Here is a 25,986-nt window from a genome sequence, read left to right as displayed (position 1 = left end):
AACTTAGACAACTTCCGATACATCTTTAGTAGGAAATAAAAAAATATTTTTTGAAAAAATTAGATTAGATTTTTTTAAGTTATTTTTCAAAATAATTTAATATTTTTATTTTAATGAAACACATGCAAGATTGCAAGTTCTTTTCATACAATGCTCTCGCTACTGTCATCAAGAATGAGTTCAATAATGCTTCAAACGTCAATGTTATCTTTAACAAGAAGTTTGTGAAAGAATCTAAGTTTGGTCAGTATGTCAGACCATTAGCTATTGTCATTGACCGCAAACGTTATACTTCACAAGAGTTAGCAGTAGTTTTGAAACAAAAGGGTTTCTTCGTGAATGTCAAAGATACTCATTATACTGTTATAAAGAACTCCAACATTGACTTCTTCAGTATTGCTATGAATCTTTCCGAACAGAAAGAATATAAGAAGGGTGAAACATCTGTGAAATATTATCCTTCATCTCTGAAGACAATAACGAACAAAGATGTTATACAAAAGTTCTTACCAAAGGTTGAAGAAGCTTCTATTGACATTGACGAAGGAAGTGAAATGGTTGAAGAAATTGACCCTGAAGCTATTTAACCAAAAATATATTTTTGGTGAAGAGGTGAGATTTCACCTGTTTTTTCACCTCATTCTCTCTTCGTTAATGTTGTCGTGACTTCTTCGTTAATGTTGTCGTGACTTCTTCGTTAATGTTGTCGTGACTTCTTCGTTAATGTTGTCGTGACTTCTTCGTTAATGTTGTCGTGACTTCTTCGTTAATGTTGTCGTGACTTCTTCGTTAATGTTGTCGTGACTTCTTCGTTAATGTTGTCGGGACTTCTTCGTTAATGTTGTCGTGACTTCTTCGTTAATGTTGTCGTGACTTCTTCGTTAATGTTGTCGTGACTTCTTCGTTAATGTTGTCGTGACTTCTTCGTTAATGTTGTCGTGACTTCTTCGTTAATGTTGTCGTGACTTCTTCGTTAATGTTGTCGTGACTTCTTCGTTAATGTTGTCGTGACTTCTTCGTTAATGTTGTCGTGACTTCTTCGTTAATGTTGTCGTGACTTCTTCGTTAATGTTGTCGTGACTTCTTCGTTAATGTTGTCGTGACTTCTTCGTTAATGTTGTCGTGACTTCTTCGTTAATGTTGTCGTGACTTCTTCGTTAATGTTGTCGTGACTTCTTCGTTAATGTTGTCGTGACTTCTTCGTTAATGTTGTCGTGACTTCTTCGTTAATGTTGTCGTGACTTCTTCGTTAATGTTGTCGTGACTTCTTCGTTAATGTTGTCGTGACTTCTTCGTTAATGTTGTCGTGACTTCTTCGTTAATGTTGTCGTGACTTCTTCGTTAATGTTGTCGTGACTTCTTCGTTAATGTTGTCGTGACTTCTTCGTTAATGTTGTCGTGACTTCTTCGTTAATGTTGTCGTGACTTCTTCGTTAATGTTGTCGTGACTTCATTCTTCCTCTTTGAAGTTATCGAAATATTCTGTTATTTTTTCCTTCAGTAATGGTAAGTCTTCTTTGAAGGTAAGTATTGTGCAACCTTTGATGTCATAGTGTGTTTGAGGAAGAGTATTTTTGACAATTTCTTTTATTTGCTCATTCGGTGTCATTGAAATCGGTAAGTTTTCACGATAGAACCAGTTTCTGTCAGATTTATATATTTTAGCAAAGGTCGTAAAAGCTTTTGTTGTTTCTTCTGACTAAATGCAACATAACCATATCTCTGTCTTCTTCATTCTCCAACTCTTCAGTATAAATCATATATACTTATAGTTCTTTTCCTTTCCTTTTGGTACTGAACGCGGTATTCTTTTCTGTATGCTTTTGTCTTTGGATTCAATGACTTCATCTTTTGCTTGAAGTTTCTTTTCCAGCTCTCCACGTTCTTGTCTGTGAAGTTCGTCAAGAAGTTTGTAAATATTCCAAGCATAACGTGGTGAAGCCCACATTGCAACTGCATTTACTAAAAGTCTATGAACATAATATCCTCTCAAACCGTTTGGCAATTTTTCACGGTTTTCATAGAGTTTTGCGACTGGGATTTTTTACCTACTCGCTGTTCTTCACTGTTTTCAGAAAAAAGTACGTCTCGCTGTGCTTCACTTAATAGTTCTATGGTGCTTTGGTTCCTAAACCAGTCTTTAGGAAGCTTAGTATCTGGAGCAAAACAAGCCGTCAAAATACTTTGCATTTGGTACATGTCGTCTTTGACAGAACGAATGAGTCTCAATTGTTTGTTATACTGTATGTATTCGTATTCTTCATTTATGACTTCATGAACGATAGCAGTTGTTGTGTTCTCTAATGTTGACATATCTGTCTTTACATACAAAATAAAAAAATAAATAAAAATAAAATTAGCGTTATTTTCTGACTTTCACAAAAGACCAAAAATAAACGCTTTACATGTATTTTTCAGCAACTTCGTCAAATAATTTATAGCTTTATCTATCTCATCTACTTCAAACGTTTCTTTACCTTTCGTGGGAGCACCATACATTTTCTCAAACTTTTCAAGTAGTTCTGTTTCAGCAGCTCTCATATCATTAACGAACACAACCTTGACTCTATTGACTGTACTGTCATATCTTTGAGTTATATTATATGTCCTTCCTATCTTATATCTTTTTGTGTTGAAGTCCTTCGGTTTCTGAACGATGTAAAGTAAGCCTTCACTGCAACGTTCCGTATCGAATGAACCATATGTTATGAAGTTATATCCAACAACTGGTCAATCCATAACAAAACTATTGGTATAAGACTTTTGTCTATAAGATATGCTGCAGTTTCATAGAATTTTACTGATATCATAAGCTCAGGATTTCTTGTCAAAAATTTTCTGAGTTGAAGCAATTCTAACCCAGTCCTGCGGTCTCTTTCCAGATGGAGATATAATGTCTGACAAAGAATATTTGTTGTATTTCTTTGAGTATCTTACGTTTAATCACCTATTCTAACCACTTTGGTGTCATTGTCTATCTTTCCAACTGTTTCAAACTCAATGTTTGTCATTTCTTTCTTTAAGTCTGCATAGTCGTTTCTCATACGTTCTATCTCTTTGACGGAGTAGTTATATTTCCTCATCGCTGCTTTACATTTAGAACATTGCGGGTTCATTTTTGCGTTATATTCTGAAACCTTACCTGCTAAAACAACTAAGGCGTCAATGGTTTTCTTTAACTCAAAAGCTGCTGGTTTTATCTGTTCATTCCATACCTTACCTCTTCTATCTTTATCTCTTATCTGCCATACACATTCAGCAACTAACGAAACAAAGTTGTCGTAGGTCTTAAATTCTTCAGATTTATATATGTCAGAGATGTTCTTATATACCATGTCGCAATCTTTGTCCATAACCTTATGGTTGCAATGAAATCCTAGAAACTCATAGTTTACCTTACGAATGAACTTCTTTATTTCTACTGAGTCAGTTGCTTTGACTTCAATTTCATCGAATTCAGGAATAGTGAGCTTTTGTTGCTGAATTTCAGGCAATTTGGGTAAATGGTCAATAATGTCCTGCATTTCATAAAGATACTGTTCATTTGTTTCATCTTTCGCACTACAGTCTAAATTACATGTTAAAAGTTCTTGCTTTATCTTCTGGATTTCTGTTTCAAAAGTATATGAAGACGAAGTGAAGCTTTTCATTTCTACTAACATAGATGTTGGATTCATGACTAACGAGTTTGGTGCTGTAGTGGACAGAGTCCTGCCGTTCGCGGCTTGAAGTGTTGTTGTGCCGATTGTTGAAATCATATCTTTTATACAAAATAAAAATTTTTCTTAGAAAAAAATTAGCGTTATTTTTCTTTCATAAGGAAATGTCAAAAATTCATGATTTTCGAGAGTTTTAGACCATGTTAGAAAAGTGGTTAGAAAACGTGTTAGATCTAACATTCTAACATAAATAAAGTTTATGTTAAAATAAATGGTACCATTAATAATACATGACTGTTCTCATTCATGTCTGATTTACATCTAATGAAAAAGTTTAGAAGAATTTTCTTATTCTTTCTGGCATATTTTTGTTTTTCCAGTACTCCCGCTCTAATGGTCCCAGATGTGTTGGCTTTGACTCTCTCAAGTTCTTAGATGGTATAACATCTTCAACACCTCCTTCATATCTTACTTTATAAGTGTCATCGTTTGTGTTATAGCCAAGTATTTCAATAACCACTCCTCGCTTTGCTTCGTCAATGGTTTCAGCAAGTTTGCCATTACTACTTTCAACTAACTTATGTCGAGGGTAAAACGCAATAGAGTCGTCAGCAGCTTTTATAAGATATCCATTACCTTGCGTAGAGTCTACGATATAATAATTTCGACTTAACCTTAAACGTTTCTTTGTCAATGGTTTGTCGTCAAGAACTACACGAACTTTTGTACCAGGAATGAGGGTAAATTGTGTTGAATTTCTGATATTTTGTGTTTGACTTCGTTTCTTTTGTATATACTTTTCTTCTTGTTGTTGTGTCATTGAATTTGGTGTATGTCCTGTTGTAGAATGTGTTGAGGAATTATATACTTCGAGAAAATGTTTCATTGTTTCTTCGGTAAAGTCTCGCTCTTGATTTAAATCTCTGAGCGTTCTTATGAAGCGGTTTATGATGCCGAGTATGTTATGGTTATGGTCTTCAGTAGTGTAGTGAGTTATGTTATGCTTAATGAGAAATTATGTGATTTCGTTGCTGAGGTATGCACTGTCTTGGTCTGATGTTAAAGTACTTGGGTTATGTTCTGCTACAAACTTTTGTAAAACTCTTAACACTTCATGAGTTCCTTTATTTCTCATTATATACGCATATGCTTTACGAGTGTTAACATTTAATGAAGATGAGGAATGGTTTATGTCCTCCTTTTCTGCTTTGAATGAGAGTGTCAAATTGGTATGCGTCAGGAGTGTTGGAGTAAATTGGTAAAAAGTAGTCGTAAGGATTTATTTTTGTTTGATGTACAACATTTTTGTCAAAGAACCTTTTCACTTCAGCTCTGTTAGTAAATCCCAACTCTTTGCAGCTTCATTGAATTTCTTAAATGACCTCCATGGATGTTGTTCGAATACTTCTTTCAAGCTCATTTATGTAAAGTTAAAGATTTTATTCAAGACGGTAAGCCCGCAAAGCAGGCTCAAGCGCGTTCATTGAACGCGGTACCATGCAAATACAGTCACAAATGGTGGCATAATCTTACCCGAGCCTGTTGGATTTGTTGTGAAAGTGTGTGAATGATTTCCTGTGGTTCCACAGAAAATACCTGTGCTTGAATCTACTGGGTCACTTGAAATATCATATCTATGCATTCCCTGTCTATCCGAACCTGCTGCAAGATTTGTATAACCTCTTTTTGTTATTGAATGTGAATGACTACCTGTTGTGTTTGTAGTTCCTGTATGAGTGTGCGGTGGAAGGTTTGCTTCTTTAATTTTCTTCGAACCACCTGTTTGCTTTGAAGAGTTCGCACAGTATAAGAATTTATCTACAATCTGCTCCCACGTACCGAAACCCAGAACTGTTGCTGGATTTATTGAGTTCATTGACGTATAAATAGAGCCTGCAGGATATAATGTTTGAAGTATTTCAGTCTTTAATGTTTGAAGCTCTGTTTTGTCAGCCTTCTTGTCATATAAATCTTGAGCAGTGAATTTAATATTATGTTCATCCTTCATGACATAAACATCTTTACATCTAATGTTTCTCATCGTCGTTATGTTTCATCCGATGTTAAACCTTGTGGAAAGTTAGGAGGTTTACAATATAATGCACATCCCCATCAGTTCTTCAACCGTTCCTTCAATACTTTCTATAGCAACAGTTGTAAAACTTGTATGTGTATGGTTCTTGTCTGCTTTCTGTCTAACATTGCTGGTAGTTCATGGGTTTCAAAGTTTCTGGCATGACCTTCAATGTTCATACATTTACTATTTAAGGAGTTTAGTGTATCTTTTACGCTTGTACTTGGATTCTCTAAATGGTGCACTTGAACCAAGGGTATAGTTCAATATTATGTCGTCTGCTCTAACAGTAGTGAAGGATTTATGTGTATGGTTCTTGTCGGCTTTACTGTCTAATGTAGCTTGAAGTTCATTTATATCGGAGATGTTGTGTTTATGAGATTTCAAAACTTTGTTCATTGCTTCGAGTTCAACTTTGTCAGCTTTACTTTTAATAGCATCTTCAAACGTTATTTTTGACTTAACTCTCAAAGTAAATCTTGGTTCAACTAATACACCTTTAACAGAGAAAGTAGAGGCATAAATTTCATCGTTATAACTAAATGCTTCTGGTGCTTTACCCGTGTCATACTGTACAGTACAGCTTATGTCATAACCTTTAGCACGAATGTATTTATATCTTCTTTCATTGGGGTCTTCCGTCTTCACTTCATCACTTCGTGTTAAATATCCATGGTAGTCCGTTATAATCTGTTCGTCTGAAGTTATATAATGAACGTGGTTCTTGACTTTATCACTCAGAGCTAAAAGCTCATTTTTGTTTGCTTTTTCGGCTAATTTCTCATTAACATCATTCACTTCTAATTCAACTCTTCCGCCAGAACTCTTATTATCATTAATCTTTTTCATTAATTCGGTAATTACGTCATAAAGACTATATTCTGTTTTCGGTTTTGTAAATAATGAGTCAAAATTTCTTTCATCATTACACGCTGACATTAATGATATCACCCAATTCCTTTTTCATTTATTCTTTCATTAATTCTGCAATAATGACGAATATATAATCTGTTAATTTATTCTCTTCATCGAGGGTTATAGAATGTTTTGAAATTGAATCATTAACTCCTCTAAATAAATCAATAACTTCAGGATACACGTTTTTAATGTCTCGAATAACCCGACAGTATCCTCGCCACTATGTGGCTCTGAGCCCGTTGGGCTCTGTTGTTCATGTTCTTCGTTCCCGTCGTTACGTGTTTTATATCTCTAACCATCATCAACGCAAGCCATAACCGGAGGGTTTGTTGCTAACCTGTTCGAAAATCCGTCCGTTATGTATGGTATATCTAAATAATTTCTTTGTGTTTGTTAAAACATTTGAAACAAGTCTTTAAAACCATCTACAAAATTTCCTGTTTCACCTAATGTTCTTGCAGCATTTACAAGCTCACCCATTCCCGCTTTTGACCCCCAAAACGTCCATATTCATTTATTTCACTCTGTATTGTTGTCCATTCAGCAAAATTAATACCCGATTCGCTAAGCTGAAAATGAAATTCAGTGGATCGAACTTAATTCCACCTTCTTTTTCAATTTCAACGAACTCACTAACATGAGATTTTAAATATTCTTTCGTTAAAATTGTTTTTCCCCGATGTTATGTCATTAACGAAACTATCACCGTCAAAAGTTAACGAATTCAATTTCGTCGTTGATGCTTTTATTTCATACACCGCTTTATCGATAGTTTTTGGCTCACCTTCTTTAGAAGCATATGAAACATTAATGAATGAATTATATGTATTCATGAATGAATTAAAATCAATGATTTTCATTAATGACGCCTTTAATGATTCATTTACTGTCGAATCCCTTAAAGTAATTAATGAACTGTCATGGGCTTCGCCCTGGTCGCTTCGGTCTGAAAGACCTTCAGGACTCAAAGAGTCCGTTTGCGACTTTATGAAAGGTACACTGCAAACCGTCGAGTTTGGATCAAATGCTATAGTTGGTGCAGGAATATTAATGATATAAGTCATTAAATCATTAAGTGACGTAAATAATGTTGTCGTTTTTGATTTAATTTCTTTAGCATCTGTTATATATGGTAATTTTATTTCTGTAGTTTCTGAATTAAAGATATTCGCTAAAATGTTTTGTAAACTGTTTTGAACAGCTGTGTAAACCGTTGAATTCGGAACTCTTACGATTTCACCATCCTTAATAAAAGGCATTGTACATGGCGTAGTGCTTGGGTCAAATCTTTCGGGATTATAATTCAACATATATTCTAACGCTTCATGAACAGACTTATATACTGTTGTGTCGTTCTTCATGACAACTTCACCATTTACAATGAATGGCATAGTGCATGGAGTTAAAATGGGGTCAAACTTTTCATAGTCCTTCCATGTTATGTATTTCTCGGTATTTCCATCACTGATAACAATATATTTGTCAGTAAGTGTGAGAGAGTATTGACCAAAATATAAACGTTTAGCTCTGTCAGCTTCATACGAATATGCAGCTATACTCATATTTTAATGAGAATAAAATGTTGTTCTATTTGCAAAGTACAGACCCAAACGAATACGGGACAGTAAAACTACAAACAAACTTAGGTCTACAGAATGAGTCACTTGCATTCAGAATGGTTGACTTTAATACTATTGCTTCATTCGTTATAACTGACGAAACAGATTTCATGGAGCTTGAAATAGATGGAAAGAAGCACGAAATAAGATTTCACAATAATGTAGAATATAAGATGGAAACATTAGCTGGAGTGTTAAATGCTCTCATAAATACTACAATAAACAAGGATAACGGAGAAAACTTAATGAATGTTAAACTTATTGCAGGAGTTTTGAAGTTCAGTTATGCAAAAGAGTTCAAGATAACACGAATGAGTCATAGAGTTCAACTTCTTCTGGGAGCATACCATATGACATTTCCTTTGAAAAGTATTGACAAAACGATTGAGATGAAATCTGTTCCATACGTATGTTATGGTAATTGTTTGTACGTTGAGTCAAAAATAGCTAATGTCACAGGTATTTCAGGAGTTAATAGTAAAGGTTCAGTAGAATATAAATCCTTCTGTTATGCAGTCAATTCAATGTTCATTCCAAACGTTCCTGTCATAGCAACTCATTTAGGTAAATGGGTTCGCATTAGTCCTCATAATTTGAAAGACATGCAATTCAGACTAGTTGACTTTCAGGGCGAGCCTGTAGAACTGAAGGCACCAGTGCGAATGACTGTTGAAGTTGACTTTTTAGAAAATATTAAATGCAACAGCTTACAAGAGAACTCAGAGCTAAAAATATAAAGTATGAATGTTATGTATTAGGTCATGAACTTTGGTTGTTGCTGTTTGATGAAACAAATGAGTTAGTTATGCCAGTCAAGAGAACAGAAAAAGGCGTCAAAGGCGCCGAGCGCAAAGCGCTATATTGTGTTAGTGAAAACTGCACCAAGTCAATAAGATTAGGTTTGCATTATGAAGATGAGTTCGATACTGTTGAAGAATTTTGGACAGATATTACAAATTGCTAACTTGAATTTTTTTGACTGACGGCGCAAAGCGCCAAGATGGGCTCAAAGAGCCCTCCTGACTGCTTTAATTTACTAAAACATATTTCAAGCAAAGCTTATAGTAAGTAGATAGTTTTGTATACTCGTTCGAATATTTATACTTAAACTCAACTCCTGTAGTTCCTGGTGTTTCAATGATGCGGATGTTACCTATTTTCATGAATAGTGGAGTTTGACCACAGCATTCGATTTCAGGGTCGAGATAGTCAATGACACATTGTTTCCCTGTTATTCGTGAGATAACATTTTCAAGGTCCTCCTTTGTTAGAATTATTGGTTCTTGCTTATAAGATTTGTCAAAAGCTTCTTATCGTCTTTGAGTAAAATTGTTTGGTATAACTGAAGAAGGTAATGGTCTACGTTATCTGAAGGATTTGTTTGAACATTTGTGTAAGGGTTGTCGTTGGCTTCTCTTGAAAGAATTTGGTCCAGTGGTGGATACTCTAACTTAACATCTGATGTAGCGTTAGCGTTTGAAGCTGAGTTTAAATTCACGGCGCCATGCCCAAGATGGGCTCTTTGAGCCCTCCCGACTTAAGTTCTGGTTCTTTTTCTTTCAAACACTCTGAACTATAGTTTCTTTATGACAATATTGTTTGTCGTTCGTGAGTCAACATTTGATGTTGGTTCAATTGGAACATTAACGGCACCAGCTAAGATGGATTTGCTTCTCATTTCATATAGAATAAAAACCTTTTATATGTATGAAATGAACAATATACTCGACAAGGGTTTGAATGTAAAGCTAACGAATGAAAATATTGTTGAATTCACTGAGACAGGAGCTGTGTATAAAGATGTAGAACTACTGAACAAAAGAGCTAAGGGAAGAAGCAGGAATATGAACAAAGGGTGGAAGCCTATAAAAATTTATGTCAATGATGGCTCAGGAGGTTCAAACATAAAGTATGCAGAAAGTTATAGAGTTTATGCTCTCAAAGGTGAAAAGCCTTCATTTAAGAACAGCTATTCTAACACATATCCTCAAAAGCTAACGGATGGGGAAGTGGATGATATGAATGACAGCAAAAATATTAACAGAAATGGCGACAGAGATGCATGGAATTTGTTTACCATCAGTCAATTGAAGGTTAAACTTTAAAACAATGTTGGTCGTTCCCATGGAATGTTTTTGACTTTAATGGTATTAGTCATGATATGAATCTCAAGGTATGAACGAGGAGAGATGAGAGACTTATATGCTTCCCAAATTTCTTCAAAAGTAATGTTATACCTGACTGTTTCCAAATGAGTTCAATGTCATAGCGTGAGAAACCTTGAAAGATAACGAAGTCAGTTATGAGACGTTTTATGTTTAAAGCAAGGAAACGCCATGTTTGCATAAGTATTGCTACAGTTAAGTGGTAATGTCTGACTTTAGTTATGATGTTAGCTAATGGTGAGTCTGCTTTTGACACTAAACCTTTTCCGGCGAAGTCGTCACAAACGAGCAGAGTGTTTGAAGGATACTTTTTGAAGGGTAATTTTGAAAGTTTTGATAGAATGTAGTTTGTCAGTCGTTTCATATCGTAAACTCCTGAGTATTGACGTAAGTGGTGTTTGTCAATAATTCTTTCCATCTCTTCTGAAGTCTTTTGCATTCCTGACTGTATGAACTCTACAATAGCATAATATTTCTCTTACGTCGAATGTAACGTTGAAGAAATTCAATGAGTTCGCTATCTGGAACTTTAACGACAGAGGCTTGAACTTTTGACATAAATGTTTTCGCTGTTGAATCCATAGAGTCTGAAGTTGCTGATATAATGATTTGGTCATAGTAAGAGTCGTTTCCTAAACGCTCTGTTATGAGTATATGACGAATGAGGTTAAATGTCTTACCTGAACCCATCTTTCCACAATAGAAATACACACCATTTGAACAGAACTCATAGTCCTTACTGAAAGGAAGAATGAGAGAACTGTTGAGCTTTTCACTGCTTTCATTCATGTCTTCATCTACGTCATGTATTAAATGCTTCATTTTATCTCATTAAAAATGCAAGTCAGAAATATTCAGAACATAGCACCGAGTCTAACTGACAAGAGTATAAAGATATACTATGAACACGTTATGATGAAACCTACCAAAATTCAAGAAAGTCAGTATACTTATGAATATCCAAGACACTGGGTAGAGTATGTAGGAGGTGAGAAAGCTATTGAAATAAGACAAGTTAGAAGTATTCCAGCAGGAAGAACAATATTATTGAAGAACTTTAATGTTTGAGGTATAATGATGAAACAAAGAAGCAAGATAGTTTTCCTGTTTGCTGTGTATGTGAACCTAGACACAGGAGATGACATGAAAGTTTTAACACAAAGCTTCAAACGGTAGTGAGAGAACAACTGACTGCGGAAGGACATCCATTACCTTCAGAAGTTACCATAGTATATAATTTTGAAACAAATGCAATAGATTTTAAAGTCGTCTCTGCAAGAAGTCAGGTTTTACATTTAATGAAGCAGATGTAATATTCGAATGAAAACTTCAAAGCTATTGCATGGTTAGATAATGACGATTGCTTTAAGAAAATATTTAAATTCAGTGACTCAAAGATGTCAATAGATGACCTTCGTGGAATGTTACCATCGACGTTTACAGTAGAAGGTTCAGCAGGATTGCTTACAAGATTGTCAATTGGTGGTATTTGGTCTCGTGAGAACATTGTTATAAATCCAGTATAAGTGAATTTGCTGAAGAATCTATATTATGTCTTTCAAACTACATGTATTCGCCACCGAAGCATTATAGTATAACAAACTTTGTCAGTAAGTTTAACATAAGACTTGTCGAACCTTCTTCAATGAAAGATGTTGTGCTACCTAAAGATGGAAAGGATGGACTCATTATTGAGATGATTTTAATAGCATATTAAATGAGCTTGTTCTTGAAGGTCATTCATGATGAAATAACTGTTGTAGAAGATGTTAGCAATTGTTCAGACATTTTGAAGCGTATAGATGAGATAAGAAAGAAGTTTATGAATGAGAATGTTTATGTTTCATTGACTTTCTCCAGTAACGAGAACTTTTATGAGATAATATTGAAGAGAGATGATTTTAATATGGTGTAAATGGTAGCTTGGACAGCTTTAGGCGCAATGGGAACAAAAGCATTAGCATTTGGAGCAAAAGCACTTGGGGCTTATGACGCAGTAAATAAAATGAGTGGAGGAAGGGTTTCGAAGACATTAGATGCAAATAAAGGGAAGATTGGAGGCTGGGTTGCAAAGAAGTTAAGATTAAATAAAATAGGGCTATAAATAAAGCATCCAATTTGGTTGCGACTGAGTCAGAAAATGCTTTAGGAAAGGACGATGAGTTTGCAAAACACGCAAAAGACTTTAATGACCAGATGAAAGGTGAAACAATGCATTTAAATAGATTCGATGGAACTAAAGAAAATGTTTCTTCTCCACCAGTAGTTCTTCCGTATGGTCCCTATGGAATGTATGGAAATCCTTACGAAAGACCATTTGACCCATTGACTGGTGGAAGTAACTGGTATCATTACGGACGAAGAAGAAAGACAGTCAAGTTGGAGACAGACGTGAAGAAAGCAACTAAAAAGAAACCAAGGAAGAGAGTTATAAAGCAATGAATTCAACAGACCCAAAGGGTCAGAGCCGCTTTGCGGCTAGGGTGAAAAAACAGGTGAAAAAAGAGGTGAGATCTCACCACTTCACCTAAATTTATTTTTTCACCTCTGACAACGTTTATTTTTAAGTTTATTTTATTATTTAGCGAGAACGTTTATTTTTATATAAATGACAGAACAAAAATATAACATTTCTACTCAGCAGGAATGAGACCCTTACTGACTATGTATTCGTTTAATGCTTGATGAAAACAATGGTACATATTATCGTATGGGTATACACAACGTCTGTTTCCATCGTCGTCGTATATGTAGAGCTCAAATCCAGTCCAACCTTCTTTTGTACAATATGTAGCTTTATTTAAGTATGCATTTATGTAGATAAGGCAATTTTCTTCATCGCTCCAGAAATAATTTTTCGTCATTGTTGAAATAGTTTTCGTTCCTCTGCGACCATAAGGAATGTATGCAATGAACTTTGCGTCATATGGGATTGTAATATATTCAGGGTTTCTTTCATCGTCAATGGGTCTGTCTTTGTTAAAATGCATGTTTCTCAGTTTTACTTGAGTTTTGAATAGTTCACGGAAACGTTCTGGGAAAGAGTCATAGTAAATGTAGTCGGACATGTCTTTGTAATGAAATAAAAAATTTAAAAAAATAAAAATAAGGTTATTTTTATTTAGTGAGGACGGTAGTGAAGTCGTTAGTGAAGTCGTTAGTGAAGTCGTTTATGTATCAGATGGTTTTGTAAATATTTAAGGTTAAGTTGGTGTTTGTGTTTGTGTTGTAAAATATACGTTACCGGTTTCGTAAAGTGTCAAAACCGCTAAGTGGTGTACGGAGGCGCGCAGTGCCACAGTACACGACTTAGGGATACTAACTAATGTTCCTCAATGCAAAGAAATTTTTGCAAAAGAATTGAATATTCCCAATGCAACTTATACGATGTTCCATAATATAGTAAATAAACTTAAAGGAACCACAAAAGGGGATAGAATTCAATCTTACAATTATTTCTCAACAATTTTTTCAATCATAAACAAAATCGAACAAGGATTCTGCGAAATGATTTTAGTTAAAGAAGTTAACAATGAAATTGAATTGCATACATTTAAGAAAGGTGATGAATTACCTGAAAATTCAAAAGACTTTCAAATTTATTCATTTATTGTAATTCCTCCAATAACTCATTTTTACATGCAAACACAAGCTTTTTGCGGAATAATTCAAATTGATGGAACGTTTTTATTTTGTATTAAAAAAGGAAACTTACTCATTATTGGTACACCTGCACCAAATAATAGACTTATCCCTATTGCATTTGCATGGTCTGTTAGTGAAAATACGATAACAATTAAGGATATGCTCACTAAATTGAAATCTTTTATTCCACCAAGCAGATTCAAGAATATTTATTCCGATCAAGGTCCGGCAATTATAGCTGCTGTTAGAGAATCAGGCTTTTCTTGCGATCATAAATTTTGCTTACGTCATTTTGCAACAAAAAGGGAATACATCAATGTCTATTCCGAAATTGTTGAAGTCGCTTACGCAGACCATCCTCAAAACGAATTGACTTGATTAAAAAGTTAGAAACTCGTTTACAAGAGGAATATCCAAACCGCGAAAATAATCAGGATCTCTTTAAGTACTTAGATAGTATTAACCCATTTGAAGGATTCGCTGACTACACCGCTGGCATACTCACAACATCTCTTATTGAATCCCTTAATGCCGAAATTAAAGATAAATGGGATACATATGAACCCGCCGAACTAATTATCCGTCTCATTGAACATGAATTCAATCTTGTTAAAAATGTTTTGTTGTAAGACGAGTTACGGAAAGTGAGGTGAACCGAAAAAGTGACATTTATTTGGTCGGATAAATTCCCTATATATTTACTTGTCAAAAAAAATCAGACTTTTTTTGCTTTAAAAAATTTATAAGTTAATTATTGAGAACGAAGGTGAAAGGAAATGGATATCTCTTACCTTTCATTCCCTCGAGAAAGTTCAAAAACTTGGGTGCAATCAGTTCTGATTGCACCCAAGTTTTTTGAACTTTGTATAAGGAATTGTTGGCTATGATGCACTGATCATGAATCAGTACATCATAGCCAACAATTCCTTCGCAAACAGCGGGAAACTTTGTCTGAATAGTTTAACATTCAGACAAAGTTTCCCGCTGTCAGAGAGGAATGGAAGGGTAAGAGGTATATATTCATAATGTAACCTCTTACCCTTTCATTCCCTCGAGAAAGTTCAAAAACTTGGGCAATCAGTTCTGATTGCACCCAAGTTTTTGAACTTTGTATAAGGAATTGTTGGCTATGTGCACTGATCATGAATCAGTAACATCATAGCCAACAATTCCTTCGCAAACAGCGGGAAACTTTGTCTGAATAGTTTAACATTCAGACAAAGTTTCCCGCTGTCAGAGAGGGAATGGAAGGGTAAGAGGTATATATTCATAATGTATACCTCTACCCTTTCATTCCCTCGAGAAAGTTCAAAAACTTGGGTGCAAATCAGTTCTGATTGCACCCAAGTTTTGAACTTTGTATAAGGAATTGTTGGCTATGATGCACTGATCATGAAATCAGTACATCATAGCCAACAATTCTTCGCAAACAGCGGGGAAACTTTGTCTGAATAGTTTAACATTCAGACAAAGTTTCCCGCTGTCAGAGAGGGAATGGAAGGTAAGAGGTATATATTCATAATGTATACCTCTCTACCCTTTCATTCCCTCGAGAAAGTTCAAAAACTTGGGTGCAATCATTCTGATTGCACCCAAGTTTTTGAACTTTGTATAAGGAATTGTTGGCTATGATGCACTGAACATGAATTCAGTAATCATAGCCAACAATTCCTTCGCAAACAGCGGGAAACTTTGTCTGAATAGTTTAACATATCAGACAAAGTTTCCCGCTGTCAGAGAGGGAATGGAAGGGTAAGAGGTATATATTCATAATGTATACCTCTTACCCTTTCATTCCCTCGAGAAAGTTCAAAAACTTGGGTGCAATCAGTTCTGATTGCACCCAAGTTTTTGAACTTTGTATAAGGAATTGTTGGCTATGATGCACTGATCATGAATCAGTACATCATAGCCAACAATTCTTCTTCGCAAACAGCGGGAAACTTTGTCTGAATAGTTTAACATTCAGACAAAGTTTCCCGCTGTCAGAGAGGGAATGGAAGGGTAAGAGGTATATATTCATAATGTATACCTCTTACCCTTTCATTCCCTCGAGAAAGTTCAAAAACTTGGGTGCAATCAGTTCTGATTGCACCCAAGTTTTTGAACTTTGTATAAGGAATTGTTGGCTATGATGCACTGATCATGAATCAGTACATCATAGCCAACAATTCCTTCGCAAACAGCGGGAAACTTTGTCTGAATAGTTTAACATTCAGACAAAGTTTCCCGCTGTCAGAGAGGGAATGGAAGGGTAAGAGGTATATATTCATAATGTATACCTCTTACCCTTTCATTCCCTCGAGAAAGTTCAAAAACTTGGGTGCAATCAGTTCTGATTGCACCCAAGTTTTTGAACTTTGTATAAGGAATTGTTGGCTATGATGCACTGATCATGAATCAGTACATCATAGCCAACAATTCCTTCGCAAACAGCGGGAAACTTTGTCTGAATAGTTTAACATTCAGACAAAGTTTCCCGCTGTCAGAGAGGGAATGGAAGGGTAAGAGTATATATTCATAATGTATACCTCTTACCCTTTCATTCCCTGAGAAAGTTCAAAAACTTGGGTGCAATCAGTTCTGATTGCACCCAAAGTTTTTGAACTTTGTATAAGGAATTGTTGGCTATGATGCACTGATCATGAATCAGTACATCATAGCCAACAATTCCTTCGCAAACAGCGGGAAACTTTGTCTGAATAGTTTAACATTTTGGAGAACGGTTTCGACGTTAATACCGCTTTGAATAGTTTAACATTTTGGAGAACTTATACAAAGTTCAAAAACTTTGTCTGAAGAATTCTTCCATCTGTTAAAGGGACATTTTGGAGAACGGTTTCGACGTTAATACCGCTTTGAATTTGTTGATTAGCTTGATTTAACCATTCTAAATCAATTAAATCGAAGATTCTACCACTCATTGGAAAATTATAAGTTTTGAAAAAAAACCGTAAATCATTATTGAATCTAAAAATATTTATGTACAAAAAGTCGGTATATATTCTATAATTATTTAAAATAATGAAAAAGTTGATTTGTGAATCATTGAAATATTAATGCTGTTATATATATATATCAGATGATATAAGATGATTTTTTTAAATAAAAAATAAAATTTAATTTTTTAATTGTTAAAATAAGAATAGTAAGCTTGACAAGTAATTTAAGTTTTTGCTTTGTAAAGTTATTTGGTTGGCAAATGCATTGTGTCACTTTTTGTTTGAGTTCACTTTCCGTAATTTGTCTTATGATAGTTTTAACATGTGATTTTAAATCAGATAATATTATCAAAAATCTAAATGAAACTTTGAAACATTCAGATATGTTTAGCTCGGTATTATATGATCCAATTCAAGAATTATATTATGCAACTTTTGGTCGCTATACATATTGCGTAAAAATTATGTCAGATTCACAATATTCATGCACATGTAAGCACATCGAATTATACGGATTACCTTGTATTCATGTAATCGCCGTATTGAACCACTTTTCGAACAAAATTCTTCTTAAAAATTTGAATGATGCAGTTCATGCTCGCTTCAAATGTTCAGAGTTTATGACTCCTGTGGAAAATTTAATGAAATTTTATGTTGACCAAGCATCTTTAAAAATTCCCGGAATAAATTTCAACCTGGGAGAGATTGAAAAATTAAGGGGAAAAAGGACTAGGATTAAAGCATTTTACGAAAAGTGATGCTGTGTTGTTAGTTATTTATTTACTTTTTTTAATATTTTTTAAAAAAATAAAAGAAAATTCAAATAATTTTGTATCTCCCATGATATATCGACCCACGAGTACTAATGTGGCTATAATTAGAGATTGCAACTCTATTATGATCATAGTCCGGTGATATACAATAAGATTCAAATTTTGAAAGAATTAAATTAATAAAATCCCGGTGAAAAAAAATAAAAACAGCTTCTAAAAGTATAGTTATCTTAAAATACGAACTTTAACACAAGTTTTTTGATCCAATAGAAAATTGAATTCTTTGAATAAATAAAATATTTTATGTATTAACATATTAAATTTCCTAATTATTTTTTCTTCTTGGGAAAATTTTTGAATTCGAATAGAAAATTCAATAAATTGAAATTGGGTTGAAAGAATTCTCCATATTAACTTGTCATATATTTTCAGATCATATAAATTAAGTTAATTAAATTTTTTAAAAACCTTAATAGGATAAAAAAAAGAATTTACACTCTCTCACTTTGAAAACGTAGAAAAATGCCAATCTATTGGTATACATTTTAGTTTTGTTAAGTTTACAAAACGATTACTCTAGATTTTAAAGATTTATCAAGAATTTAGAGAATATCCTTCTCAAAACAACTTTAATAGCGAAGGATTAGTATTGAATCGGATTTGTAACATAATTATAGTACATTACAATACAATTTCTCCGACTTTTAAATATTTTTGAAATATTTACAAAATATGCTCTTTCTATCATCGATACTTTAATACAGAGCAAATTTAGTAAATGTCATCACGTTATTTTTTCATAAATCGTTTTCGAACTTTTGAAATATTTATTTTAAACCAGTTTTCTACATTTAATATGTGAATTATATCAAAAGTAGATGGGCGATACTTGTAAATCTATTTAAACTATTAGTTTGCTATTATTGAAGAACTTTATAATTTTTTTTTCTTATGTATGGAATTAAAGATAATTTTGCCGATTCCAACTGGTTTTTCTATATGAGTTAAATATGCCAAGTGAAATTGGACTTGCCAATATTGTAAATTGAAGTATGGACTATATATCGATTTTCATTGATTGATGAATAACTCGGAGTACTGTAATTGTTGATAATGAAAAATAGTTTTCAATTGCTGGTAAGGGCCAATGTATGTTCAATAGCTCCGAAAGCAAAAAATGCACGTTTAGAAAAAGACGATAACGATTAAATTACAAAATCGATAACGACGACGATTAAATTACAAAATCAATAATGACCCATCAAAATCTTGTATTGTTAGACTGGCAGTGCTTGAATTTACCGCGCATTTCTTTTCAATGATATCTAGAGAATTCCTCGATAGAATTTGTCTGAAAAGAAAGAATAACATATTAATTCAATTAAAACGTGACATGAAGTAAGATGAATTGAATTAAACCGTATTGAAATGTTCTCAATTTATAAAACAAAATTGATATAATCTGAAATATGTCATTATTTTGGTGTAATTAAGCTAGTGAAGTAAACTAAGTTGTGAAATTTTTCAATCATTCAAAATTGTTTAATTTAAAATCATTCTAGTTTTATCTATATGCAGTTGCTAGTTAAAATTAACTTGATTAATTCTCAAAATTTCCAAAATTACGAGTCGATTGATATTTGTGTGTTATAGTTTATGGCAAAAGAATTTTAGATGCACAATAAATCATGAATGAAAAATCAATGATCATTTTTTGGAATTTAAATTTGTAGCAAAGTAAAATTCATATAAGATGATACTGATTACAAGAGTAGGTGCCAAAAGTGCTTACTCTTAAACAACCGTCGGATTTCCGGGTGAAATCGTGACACACTTTCGTCTTTCGTAGGCAGTGGTGGTTGTTACAAAAGGTAACTTCGAATGTAGCGTGAAATCTGCAAAAAAAATTCTGAAATTTGAATGGAGAACACAAAAATTGAATAGTTTACGTCAATAAAAAAGAGAAAAATGAAGCCAATGTGTCTCGAACCTAGGACTTAGAGCAGCAATCCCACTGTTTATCCCATTACATATTACACTACATGCATCTCTCACCTCAGTGAATGAGATCAACTATATGATAACTTTTTCCCCATTATATTCTTGTGGAAAAGTGACAAATAGCAACTTTGACCCTCTCTCCTGATTACAATACGTATATTAACACAATTGTAACTAACTTCTTATTGCGTTTTCTCGTTACCAAAAATGCCACTAACAATATTTTTTTATTGAAGATACTAATCAATTCTGTAGTTAAATAATATTTTTAAATATAACCCCACCAACGATCATAAATAAAAATTAATACCAAAAAAATCATTGCAATAAGGCGAAGACAAATCAAAAATTATTTTGTTTATGTCAAATGGATTAAATGCATAAAAATATATCTGCTTACAAACGCATTATGGGTATTAAATTTGCATTTACTATTTTAAGAAATGAATGGGATATTAGGCATCTATTTGATCTTCCCTTTCTTGTGCCTGCTTGGAAATCTTAAAATTAGATATATGTTTATGATCTAATACTACAATTCATCAAAACATACAAATATAAAAGCACCAGATGGATCTATTCATCAAAGCCATGAATATGTGTTTGGAATAATGTATTTTTGTCACTTTTCGTTTATGCGAAGAAATTCTTCTTCTTCACAAGATTTTAGTTCAATCGAGAAAGGACAAATAGAGCATGCAAGTAATATAAAACTTGAAAAAACATGTATAAATCATAAAAAACAGTTGATCTCTGATTACCAATTATTGATGAAAAATTGTGATATCTCTACTCCAGAATATGCATCAAAAATGAATTTTATTTCAACTCTAATACCAAGTTACTTTGAAGAATATGACTCCAATCATCAAATTGATGGAGCGTAGAATATTTGAGTACAGCAATTCAAATACCTGTTTATCAGGATGGGTTTTACATCAGAAGAGAAAGAGATTGATATCTAAATCATAAGAATTTAAAATAGAAAATCTCTCATTTTATTACAAAATTTGAAAAAAAGTACTAGTATCGTACGGAAAATGTTCTTTACCTACAGACTTAGGTCTTGGTGATACAAGGTTAGCATCGCTAATATTCGAAACCGGAAATCAGATCAAATTTATAACGGGAACTTTCTTTTTTTAGGATTAAAATAAAAATCTTTTAGTAATAATAGAATACATTTATCATAACTATTCACTTAATGTGTACGAAGAGAGTTTTTGGCAGAGCCATGTTTGATATCCGATATAAGTTGGATCACTATGATTTTGGTTATTATGTAATTTCCAGTAACGACAAATCTCTATTATTAGAAATTTTATTAAATATACAAAACAATAGACTTAGAATCCTCCATATGAAGTCTCAAGCGGCCCGTTTTGGGCGTCTTCTACAAGGAAGATAGGCGGTAGAGAGAATGGATCGTCGAAGAAAGAATCAATATCCTGAGGGGCAGGGGCCTTTTGGAAATCGGATTCCTGTGTTACAGGAGGATCGGCCATTGGCTCCGGGGAAAGTGCAGCTTGCAACACAATGGTCTCGGTAGATATCATCGGGGTTGCAGCTACGAATTCGTATATAGTCCAAGATTTTCGTTCTCGAGGATCGCTAATTAGCTCTGGGAGGTATTCCATGAGATAGTTTGTATGTTTCGGTAAGCATTTAGTTGAGTTAAATCCAAGCTTCTGAAGCATGGAATTTGTTGTGGATTTGAGAATTGGGACGAGGCATTTAAATTGTCTAAAATTAATCGCAAGGCCGTTGGGGAACCAGCAAAGCCCACAAACATAGCACCTGATTTTATTTTGACCATCGCTTTGCGTGCAAAACGATTTAACGCGCTGATATAAATTTTGGAACGTAGTTTTGAGAATAAAGCATCCTTCGTCTTTGGCATCCTTCTTGATTGCATCGTAGATTTTTTGATCAACGGGAGGGAGCAAATCGTAGAGCTTGGCAGTGACCCGTTCAGGAGAGTCTACCTGCATTTGTTGATTGTAAACTTGAAGAATTGAATGTATTTTAAATTATTGAATAGGATATTGAATTCGACCCAAAGTGACACGACGATAAAAATTTCCGATTCTGTTCCGGAATGAATCTCTATATATCTCATATAGAATCGGGGAACACACCTCCTAATTTTCTGAAGTTTTCAATTTGCTTCTAATGTTTAAAAGCATTAGTAATATAATATAATGCATATTGGAATTAATATTTTCTGTACTTTACAATTAATAACAAAGAAAAGCGAATTTTTGAGAAGAAAGGCTGATAAATTACTATTGAATTTTCGGTATTTTGAGCTTAAGAATATAATATACATCATAAGCATTGCTAGAAAAACAAATTAAAATTCTTCTACTGGAAAGAATTTTCAACAGCAACAAAAAAGACTTGCATTTCGGAGCCATTTAATGCTGATATTGAGTATTCTACTCAATAAGCTAAATAGGTTCTGAAAAGAATATTGAATATTTTCGAAATTTCTCTGAGCAAAATTATAAAAGAGTAAATCTAAGTATATCAATTACAAATGATATTTTTTGGAATAAGAAGTATAATGTCATATTGAAATTTGCAAATATATAAAAGAATGGTGATATTGGATATTAAAATTCAGATTAAATAGTGCTCAGAGGAAAATATCTGCATGGTCATTACTGTTGTAATACATAAGCATATATTATGGTAAAATTTCGCTCAAATAATTTTATTCAATAATAAATATTTTGGAATTTGTTCAAAGTAGTGTAAGCTAACATTTGTTTGAAAGCATGGATTCTTAAACATCCATTCATGTACTTGTCATGATAGATAATGAAAACATGATTAGAATTATTGGGAGTTTCATTAATGTAGTTTGACAACTCACTAAGGATGTAATACAAAGGTGATTAGTTAATTTAATCTTTTGTATATAAGATCGAACCTTAAATTAATATTACTATTTCTTTGTCCATGAACATGAACAATTCACCTTTGGACTGAATGAATTATAATTAAAGCTCCCGAAGAAATGACTGGCGAATGTTTTATATAGCTGACGAAACTAAAGTGAGGAAATGTAAACTATTGAAATTTAGAATCATCGTGTTTCATCGTGTTTTTGGTCAATCATCAATAAAAATTCAACAATGGGCATGGTGATTTGGGATAGTGAAATCCAACACCTGTTACGCTATGTTGTCGGTTCAAAAAGAATTGAATTGAAAATTCTATGAAAACCGATAACTCGAAAATACCAATCTATTTAAACTATATATACATATGAAATTTCGAAATTTTATCGCGAAAAACGATTAGTCCGTTCTCAAATCATTTTAATGTTTGCATTGTTCTCTTTGGCCTACTGGATGAGAATTCTAGAGCCACCTGGTAACGATGATGAATACAAGATTTTTCAGAATCGCATAGATCACTTTGATACTCATGATTCTTCATATTATATGGAAAGATTCCTCGAAAACCTCACTTTTGTCAATAAAACATTCAAGAAAGCTCTTCTTTACATTGGTGGTGAATCAACACTCTCTCCAAGATATGTTCAAGCCGGTTCATACTTAGAATTAGCTGCACGTGAGAATGCGGCCGTCTTCGCCTTAGAACACCGCTTCTTCGGTAAATCCATGCCATTCGATCAGCTCACAAAGGAAAATTATAAATACCTCACAATCCCGCAAGCCCTTGCCGATCTTGCCGAATTCATTGAAAGGTACATCTACACTCACCATCTGGCCGACCAGGATGGTGTTACAGTTGCCGTCGTTGGTGGCTCCTATCCAGGCGCCCTTTCTTCATGGTTCCGCCTTAAATATCCACATCTTGCCGTTGCATCATGGGCTTCATCAGCTCCCGTTAATGTCAAGAATGACTTCCCAGAATACGATGAATACGTCGCAAAAAGAGTCAATCTTTCTGCTGACGGATGCCTTGAAAGAACAAGAAAAGTCTTTGACATTTCCCATGAGGCTGTTAAGTCTGGCGATGCATCCAAGATCGCTGCTTTCAAGGATAAATACGGTATCAAGCATGAAACAAACGATATTTCCGCTCTTTACATCATTGCTGATGTTTTATCCGCAATGGTTCAATACAACTCTCGCTATGGTGTTCTTGATCAATACTGCAAGAAGATTACAGAATCACAGTCAGAAAGCGAGTACGAAAACATCTATGTCCAGACATTCAAAGATTTCCTCAAGAACAACGGCCAAGAGCCAGAAGATTACGATCTTCTCCAAGCTACAAGCACAGATCCAACCTCTGCTACAGCTAATTCCCGTTCATGGTCCTATATGACATGCAATGAAGTTGGCTGGTTCCAAACAGCATCCGGAAAGCTTCGTTCCTCACTCCTCAACATCGATTACTTCACCACAGTCTGCCAGAACCTCTTCGGAATCTCATTAGCCGATACAAATCAAGTAAACTACAAATTTGGCAACATTAACCCAGGCCAAACACAAGTTTACTTCTCCAACGGTGATGTTGATCCATGGTCAACCCTCGGCGTTGAGACAGCTTCACCAAATATCCAGAGATACGCCGTTGTCATTCCAGGAGAGTCCCATTGCGCAGATCTCGGAAAGTACAACGCTTCCCTTGAGTCAAATCTCACAATCGCCCAGGCCAAAATCATCAATCAGATGCAAAAGTGGATGAATATGAGAAATGACTGCGTAAACGGCATCAGCATCGATGGTGAATGCGCTTGCAGACAAGGATGGACTGGTGAAACATGCGAAGAAATCGCAGCTTTCAAGAAATCTGTTGATATCGCAATCATCGTCGGAATTTCAGTTCCTGTCGTCGTCGTTGTCGTCATCATTTTCTCTTCATGGATATTCGTATATATTCCAAAGAAGAAACAGGCGATGTTGCTTTACTCACATGCTGAAAATGCATAAAATAGTTTTTAATAAAAAATATTTAGTATCTAATACAATAATTAATGTGTTTTTACCTATTTTATATATCTTTAGTTTGTTATTCAAGAATATGTTATTTTTAAAATAAATTTTGTGAATTCTAATGTAAATTTTGCTTGTGAAGTTAAACTTAGAGTTATTTAAAGTCTCTAAAGATAATGCAATTGAATCAAATCGAAATTATGAAAAAAAAAATTATAGAGTTGATATGACATAATATAGTAAGATTAATTGGTTTTTTATTTTACATAAGTATGAAAGGAGTTATTAGGGTTATTGTGGAAATGAAAGTGGATCTTGTGTTGCTAAGTGATTCACAGAAAATGTCACAGTCTGTTCGAAATGATCTTTTAGAGATGTTGTGTTCTACAAATAAAGGGATTGTTGAAGATGGACATGTGATAGAACCACACCTGTTCAGAAGAGAGCAGCCTTCAAATGCATTGGAGCCAATAGTTGTGACATGTGTGTTAGTGCCAAGGAAGATATATGAAAGTTTGGTGCAGCCATAGAATGCCATGTAGTCAATGGTGTTGATCCTGCTGCCGCTGAAGATAACACGAACAAGGTTGATGCAGTTGTAGAATGAACATGAGCCGATGCTCTCCATAGAAGATGGAAAAACAAATGTCTGGATGTTGCTGCTAGGGATGAATGTGATGATCTTAGTCTCGTTGTAGTATGTGAGTGCACCGTTGTTGAACTTGAAATCCGTGTCGGATGGATCGAGCTTGATAGACTGCAAAAGAGGACAGTCTGCAAATGTGCCGCCGTTGATCTCGCTAATGGAGCTGTGAAGAGAAAGACTGACAGTCTTGAGAAGAGCATGACATGAATGCATAGAAGCGAATCTTCTTCAAACTAGATGGAATAGTGAATGATGTCAAAGAAATGCATGAGCGGAATGATGAGTCTGAGATTTCGGTGAGACCTTCATTCAGTGTAAGAGATGAAAGTGAGCTGCAGTTCTTGAAGCAATCTTCGGGGATGGTCTCGCATTTGATGTTGACTTCTGCAATGTTGCTGTTGTTGAAACTGCCATAGCCGAGAACAAGACTCGTTGGAGTAGAGAGAGATGTAATACCTGAGTTCATGAAACAGAAGTTTTCAATCAAAGAAACATGTGTGTTGCTAAGACCGATGTCGCCGATTTGGATGCAGTTGAAGAATGCATTAGAGCGCAAAGTTGTGATGGATGTTGGTAATGTCAAGATTTGAAGATTCTTGCAGTTGTAAAAACACTTCTCGGGAATTTC

At 34.2% G+C, this 25,986-nt stretch overlaps 9 protein-coding genes and 2 pseudogenes across 11 annotated transcripts, besides 7 other annotated features; 3 read left to right on the top strand and 8 right to left on the bottom strand.

The window, feature by feature from the left end:
* Positions 1–13,759: part of a mobile genetic element that runs on past the window's edge.
* TVAGG3_0037390 (organellar and viral DNA polymerase type B) lies at positions 3,013–3,113 on the bottom strand (the record flags this gene model as incomplete). Its single annotated transcript, XM_051220626.1, has 1 exon — positions 3,013–3,113. A coding segment is annotated over one exon (101 nt), but the record flags the coding sequence as incomplete, so codon positions are not given.
* On the bottom strand, positions 3,396–3,758 carry TVAGG3_0037380 (organellar and viral DNA polymerase type B; the record flags this gene model as incomplete). Its single annotated transcript, XM_051220625.1, has 1 exon — positions 3,396–3,758. A coding segment is annotated over one exon (363 nt), but the record flags the coding sequence as incomplete, so codon positions are not given.
* On the bottom strand, positions 3,994–4,545 carry TVAGG3_0037370 (integrase core domain containing protein family; the record flags this gene model as incomplete). The annotated part of the gene is made up of 1 exon (XM_051220624.1): positions 3,994–4,545. The coding sequence occupies one exon, from the start codon at positions 4,543–4,545 to the stop codon at positions 3,994–3,996; it is 552 nt and encodes a 183-aa protein (XP_051105610.1).
* On the bottom strand, positions 6,222–7,131 carry TVAGG3_0037360 (annotated as a pseudogene). The gene has a single exon. A coding segment is annotated over exon 1 (910 nt).
* TVAGG3_0037350 (uncharacterized protein) lies at positions 8,327–9,007 on the top strand (the record flags this gene model as incomplete). Its single annotated transcript, XM_051220623.1, has 1 exon — positions 8,327–9,007. The coding sequence occupies one exon, from the start codon at positions 8,327–8,329 to the stop codon at positions 9,005–9,007; it is 681 nt and encodes a 226-aa protein (XP_051105609.1).
* On the top strand, positions 12,725–12,877 carry TVAGG3_0037340 (protein of unknown function, DUF4107 family; the record flags this gene model as incomplete). The annotated part of the gene is made up of 1 exon (XM_051220622.1): positions 12,725–12,877. One exon carries the CDS (start codon positions 12,725–12,727, stop codon positions 12,875–12,877), a length of 153 nt encoding a protein of 50 aa, XP_051105608.1.
* TVAGG3_0037330 (uncharacterized protein) lies at positions 13,069–13,503 on the bottom strand (the record flags this gene model as incomplete). The annotated part of the gene is made up of 1 exon (XM_001292136.1): positions 13,069–13,503. The coding sequence occupies one exon, from the start codon at positions 13,501–13,503 to the stop codon at positions 13,069–13,071; it is 435 nt and encodes a 144-aa protein (XP_001292137.1).
* Positions 13,504–13,759: a terminal%2Cinverted (terminal inverted repeat of Maverick-2 transposon ID:TVAGG3_0037320).
* Positions 13,759–14,702: a mobile genetic element.
* A 153-nt stretch (positions 14,703–14,855) lies between these two features.
* Positions 14,856–16,795: a mobile genetic element.
* A 56-nt stretch (positions 16,796–16,851) lies between these two features.
* On the bottom strand, positions 16,852–17,004 carry TVAGG3_0037290 (uncharacterized protein; the record flags this gene model as incomplete). Its single annotated transcript, XM_001289594.1, has 1 exon — positions 16,852–17,004. One exon carries the CDS (start codon positions 17,002–17,004, stop codon positions 16,852–16,854), a length of 153 nt encoding a protein of 50 aa, XP_001289595.1.
* A 332-nt stretch (positions 17,005–17,336) lies between these two features.
* Positions 17,337–17,854: a mobile genetic element.
* Positions 17,824–17,854: a terminal%2Cinverted (terminal inverted repeat of rnd_1_family_319/TvMULE1 transposon ID:TVAGG3_0037280).
* Positions 17,855–18,945: 1,091 nt separating this feature from the next.
* Positions 18,946–19,055: a mobile genetic element.
* A 1,075-nt stretch (positions 19,056–20,130) lies between these two features.
* On the bottom strand, positions 20,131–21,792 carry TVAGG3_0037260 (transcription-initiator DNA-binding domain ibd family; the record flags this gene model as incomplete). Its single annotated transcript, XM_001308906.2, has 1 exon — positions 21,143–21,787. The coding sequence occupies one exon, from the start codon at positions 21,785–21,787 to the stop codon at positions 21,143–21,145; it is 645 nt and encodes a 214-aa protein (XP_001308907.1).
* A 1,327-nt stretch (positions 21,793–23,119) lies between these two features.
* On the top strand, positions 23,120–24,750 carry TVAGG3_0037250 (serine-type peptidase protein; the record flags this gene model as incomplete). The annotated part of the gene is made up of 1 exon (XM_001308905.2): positions 23,126–24,709. The coding sequence occupies one exon, from the start codon at positions 23,126–23,128 to the stop codon at positions 24,707–24,709; it is 1,584 nt and encodes a 527-aa protein (XP_001308906.1).
* A 224-nt stretch (positions 24,751–24,974) lies between these two features.
* Positions 24,975–25,563, bottom strand: TVAGG3_0037240 (annotated as a pseudogene). The gene has a single exon. A coding segment is annotated over exon 1 (589 nt).
* Positions 25,564–25,986: the final 423 nt, after the last annotated feature.

The sequence above is a fragment of the Trichomonas vaginalis genome, chromosome IV (genome assembly GCF_026262505.1).
Source record: "Trichomonas vaginalis G3 chromosome IV, whole genome shotgun sequence".
Taxonomy (NCBI): domain Eukaryota; phylum Parabasalia; order Trichomonadida; family Trichomonadidae; genus Trichomonas; species Trichomonas vaginalis.
This window is presented reverse-complemented; position numbering and strand designations above follow the sequence as displayed.